The sequence below is a fragment of the Montipora capricornis genome, chromosome 6 (assembly GCF_036669925.1).
Source record: "Montipora capricornis isolate CH-2021 chromosome 6, ASM3666992v2, whole genome shotgun sequence".
Taxonomy (NCBI): domain Eukaryota; kingdom Metazoa; phylum Cnidaria; class Anthozoa; order Scleractinia; family Acroporidae; genus Montipora; species Montipora capricornis.
Genome location: NC_090888.1, coordinates 73,540,245 through 73,545,244, shown reverse-complemented (window position 1 = coordinate 73,545,244; position 5,000 = coordinate 73,540,245). Strand labels below are relative to the sequence as shown.

The following is a 5,000-nucleotide window of genomic DNA, read 5'->3' as shown; positions in this document are numbered from 1 at the left end:
AAATATTTACAAAAATTAAAATATCTCCAAAAGGTAAGAACTATAAATTTACGAGCAATATAGATATTTCTCTGTTCAAAACTGTTTTAAAACTTCCAAATAAATAAATAAATAAAAAATAACATAAAAATAGAAAAGTCATTTAATATTAGATCTGGCAAGTTCAACGTCCACATCAATGTCTTTAACATTATTGGTTCTCCTCCTATTTGATCTGGAGCCTCTGAGGCAGAGTAGCGCTGACCTTAATAATAATAATAATAATAATAATAATAATAATAATAATAATAATATTATTATTATTATTATTATCGTGCATATTAAAAAGCTAACAAATTAACAGCTACAGTTACTCAAAAAATCTAACGCTCTGCCGAGAAAATTATTATGATTATGGGAGACAATTTTTGTGGGAGCAATAATAATTATTGTGAGTTATCATGACGATAGGTGACACCAGAGCAATAAGTATTAGCAGGGGCACATAAAATTCCAAACATTCAGATGTCATAGCTGAACAGCTCAACTCACTTAAAGCAAGTGTTTTTTATGGATTTTATTGATTCTACTAACCCATTGACTCCTGGGAGTGACTTTATGCTGTCGAACGCCTGGCGATTTTACAAGTCAATTGGGGGCAACCTAGAGCACCTAAGGAGTCAATGGGTTAAGGCTTAATGCCACAGAAGAACCTTTCCAAAGTCATTTCACAAAAAAACTATTCAAGAGATGACACTGAATAACTGGCTACCTCTTTGAAGCAGGGCCCAGCTGTACTGTCAATGCATTATTGCTCCTGATATACAGTGGCTTACACAGAGTTCACTGATGCCTTTCTTGAATTGAAGCAACTTACTGCAATGGTACTTTGACAATCTTTGTATGTCACATGCAAGGTATTGAAGATATTACTTTCTTAAATCTCTTTTCTAATTTGAGACTGCCTTCATAAATTGGCAACAGGAAACATTACCACCTACGTTCACTTTTTTTAAACTTCCACCAAATACAATTTTCCAGATAAATATTAATACACAGGACCCAGTAACCTTCCAGTTTGTTCTTTTACTTGAAATCCTTTTGACATCCCTGTGACAAACACTTCCAAATGTTGATTAGAGGGATGAAGTGACAAACTTTTTATCGACTTCATATACCACATGTGGCCTGATGCGACGTATTGTCCTGCCTGGTAAACAGTGTGGTACATGGCACCAGGATGGCATGATGTCCACACAAGCTTCACGAAATTTGTTTATGCGAATATAATATATAATGGGCTTAAGAGCAGAATTCAAGTAGGCAACAAATATGACCACAACATCAGCAACATAAGACAATGAATCTGCATACCCACTAAAAAGTAAATGAAAGCGTATCACAGTGTAGGGAAGCCCACAAATCAAAAATAATACAAACAGGATTAAAATGGTGGTGAAGGCCCTTGTCTTGAAACTGTAGTCGATATTCATTTTACCAGGTCTGTGCATTTTAGTCATAACACCACCGGGGACGGGAGGGTGATTTTGAATTCGTGTCGAATTTCGTCTCACTGTCCTCAAAATTGACACGAAACAGTATCCCATAGAAAGAAGCGGGACGCAGAATGTTAAAACGAAAAAAAAGATGCCGTAAGATAGATGAAGCTTATTTTGGCTGGGCCATTCCAAGGAGCACTGAATTTGACCCGATTCAAAGCTGTACTTGCCCCAACCAAATATCGGCGGCATTACGACCGCAAAAGACAAGACCCACGAAATTACGATGTAAATCTTGGCCTTACGCGGGGTAAGGGTGTCTTTTCGCTGAACGATTATCATAAATCTGTCCACTGATATTGTGAGCAGCACGAAAGTTCCTTCTGTAACCAAAAGGTTAAACAAAATGGCGTTTACTTTACAAAATACGTCACCAAAAATCCAATTCTGAGCAATCATGGAGATCACGGCGAATGGAATACACAAGGCAGTCGTCAAAAAGTCTGCCATTGCTAACGTTGCTAGTAAAATGTTGATGGCCGAACGCATAGCAGGCTTCTGATAAACGATATAACAGACAACCGTATTCCCTATAACACTGACTACAAACATCAAAACGTACATGAAACCCAAAATCGCAACTTGTACAGTCGAAAATGGCGAAGGAGTGGTCGTATTTCCTCCGTAAGATGCTGTTCCGTTCACCATAACACCATCCAGTAAACAGTAGCTTTTCTACTCTGATGAAAGTGTAACCTGCTTTCGACAATCGCATCAAGAACGTCTATTCCAAAAGGTAATTTTTAAAAACCTCCAAATCTCCAATATGATCCACAAATGACACCGCTTATTTCAAAATTGAATTTTTTTGTCATACTTCGTACGCACATCTTCACGTATCTGTCTTTTCGACTGCTTGTAAAGCTTCTGTCAGCGGCAGCTAATCCTCTAAACCCAGCCGCATGATTCTTGTACTTTTAAAAGCAAAACCATGGCTACAAGCTTGATTTTACGACCTCTGTTTAAATATTGAACGGCAGATGTTCAGTGGCCGGAATTATGCTATTAACGCCCCTAATACAAAATGTCGCGGAAACAGCTCTCCTTCCATTTCAACGCGATTTACAATAGTCATATGAAGCCTGGATAGAATACTGTTTGACTTATCGGTTAGTGAAGGTCCTGATAATAAGTTACTCTCGGTTTTCGTAGAGTACCTCTTGCCGGCCCTCTCTCTGCTTCCTTTGGTTACTAGATCTTGAGCCCACGATTTCAGCGTTAACATCATGCAATATGTTTTGCCATATGTAATGTATAATCTTGTGTGTTTTACGCAAATTTATGCAAATGATTTAACTTCTTGTCAAAGCGAGGAACTGTCTGAGACGCTTTACTGTTTTGTCGAAGTGTTAAAACATATGGCCTAATTGGTCGCAACAGCAGATCACAAAAACCACCTAAAATTACGGTTTATGAGATGAATTGCCCTTTTTGCAAAGAACAATTTAGTAGTCAAGATGATTTGCAGCTCCATTGTTTGAGCTGCACATCGGCGTTTGCAGGTATTTACAAGTGCGTGTTTGTGTCAACAAGAGTTTGTCAGAGTTGAATGGTTTCACTGGTGATACCACGACTAAAGGTGTCTGCTGGTGCACCAGAAGACTTAAAAACAACCTCCAGATGTAATTTTTTCGTTTGTTGATATACAGAGCCAAGGACATCAAGAACTGAAGCTTGTAGCAGCGTTGTGGTCCGTTTTCGTTGGGTGAAATCAAGACCATGCTTGGATAGAGAAATTCACCTTATAACTTCCTTGGTGAGTTTATTTATAGTTATCATGTCTAGGGCTCTTTCATATGAAACAATTTACTCGAGTGAATTAGTATAATATAGTTTGAATCGATCTGTAACTTTCTTTTACGCAACACTACCAATCTGATTTTAAAATTATGCGGAAGTCGACCTGAAAGTTCACATTCAATTTTCGACTTGTAGTCATTTGGATTAAACTATACCTGATCAAGTAATATGTTCTCCCCGAAAGATGATCGGGATATTAATGACTTTAGAAGCAAAAAATGTTCATCCACGTCGTGATACATAATTCGGAAAAAGACTGACGGAGCTTGAACGATTCAGCTTTTATATTTCGCTTGAGTGATTTTAATATGTTCCGAGTCGTAAACTTCTTCCATTTATGATGCCTTTGTTTATTTCTTTTACAACATAAGAGTACATGAAATTAGTAAGCTTGCAATTTCCCTCTTTCTTCTTATGAAGCAGTTAAAGTTTAACATCGCGATCTGGATCGAGGTGAATGAAATTGTTGCTATGGTTAGAAGTAAATTACCCTCTTCTGAAGACTTTTATTTACCAGTACTTTATGCATTATCTGTAGTTTTTCGTTGTTTCCGCGCCAAATTTCGCAAAGATATTTTCTTGACTTTTCCCTGTAACAGTTACATGCTTAACTTCAGTTTTTTATTAACAAAAGTTTATTCACATAATTTGAAAGGCTTGCTTCCTACTCAAAACACACACCAATAATACTAAATACAATCATTCATTTTATTCATACATATAAAATAATTTAATCATTCTTGCCGTCAAGAGACTATACAGTATATTAAAAAAATGAGAGATGATGGAACTTAACAGGAATAAACAAATTAATATTAGCAGTACCTAAAGCACAATTTACTTTGACTGGTACACTGTATATATTTTTATTCTTTCTCGATCCACAAGTGGGCAGAATTCTGCAAATCCTGCAATCTGATTGGCTCTGGGAGCAAGCAGAATTTTTCTTTCTTGTTCACCAACCCAGGTGGAATCCTAGCCCTTGTTGCGTGAGCTTATGTAATGACCTTAAATTTCCATTTTTTGACACCGAATCCGTTTTCATACAGATACAGTGTAGGAAGTAAGTGTTTAAAAACAGATTTTTATTAGACAAGAGGCGTGGAAATAAAATTTAAATGAAAACATTTCTCTACGAAATGTTCAGTTTGTAAGTTGCTTACTGCATTCGCTATCAAGCACGGTACGAGTCGACAATTAAAAAAACTGATTTCAGAGAGGAAGAAAGAGAGAGAGGAAAAAAAAAATTATTCACCAGCTGAGAGTCAGTCCATACAGTGAAAAACTGTGATGTCGGTTTTGAAGAAGCTGCCCTCGGTCACAGTTTTTCACTATACAGACCTCCCAGCTGGCAAATAATATATATATATATAATTTATATGTACATCAAAATATATAAAATGTAATGCAATACAATACATACCTAATTGACCGCTCCCCTTAGGGGCTTTTCAGGGCCAATGAAACACAACGAAACAACAGAACAGAACAACAACTGTTAATAATCCCAACTGGCCGGAGGCAAACCAGTTGGCCATTTACAAGTGCAGCTGGGAAGTTGAACCAGGGACTACCAGGAACAAATTCAACGAGTGGTCAGAGCAGGTCTTGAACCCGGGATCTCCGGATCTCAAGGCAAGCACTCTAACCACTGGGCTACAC

The 5,000-nt window shown here is 37.3% G+C and overlaps 2 protein-coding genes across 2 annotated transcripts in view; one reads left to right on the top strand and one right to left on the bottom strand.

Annotated features, from left to right (window-relative positions):
• Nucleotides 1-541: 541 nt before the first annotated feature.
• LOC138054516 (high-affinity lysophosphatidic acid receptor-like) lies at nucleotides 542-2,729 on the bottom strand. Its single transcript, XM_068900967.1, has one exon. It carries the CDS (start codon nucleotides 2,184-2,186, stop codon nucleotides 1,116-1,118), a length of 1,071 nt encoding a protein of 356 aa, XP_068757068.1. The 5' UTR covers nucleotides 2,187-2,729; the 3' UTR covers nucleotides 542-1,115.
• Nucleotides 2,730-2,823: 94 nt separating this feature from the next.
• The window catches only part of LOC138054513 (serine-rich adhesin for platelets-like), a 34,800-nt gene continuing 32,623 nt past the window's right edge, over nucleotides 2,824-5,000 (top strand). The window contains exons 1-2 of the mRNA XM_068900964.1: nucleotides 2,824-3,040; nucleotides 3,188-3,294. Coding sequence (XP_068757065.1) covers nucleotides 2,956-3,040; nucleotides 3,188-3,294 — 192 coding nt within the window. The 5' untranslated portion in view covers nucleotides 2,824-2,955. The remainder of the gene's footprint in view (nucleotides 3,041-3,187; nucleotides 3,295-5,000) is intronic.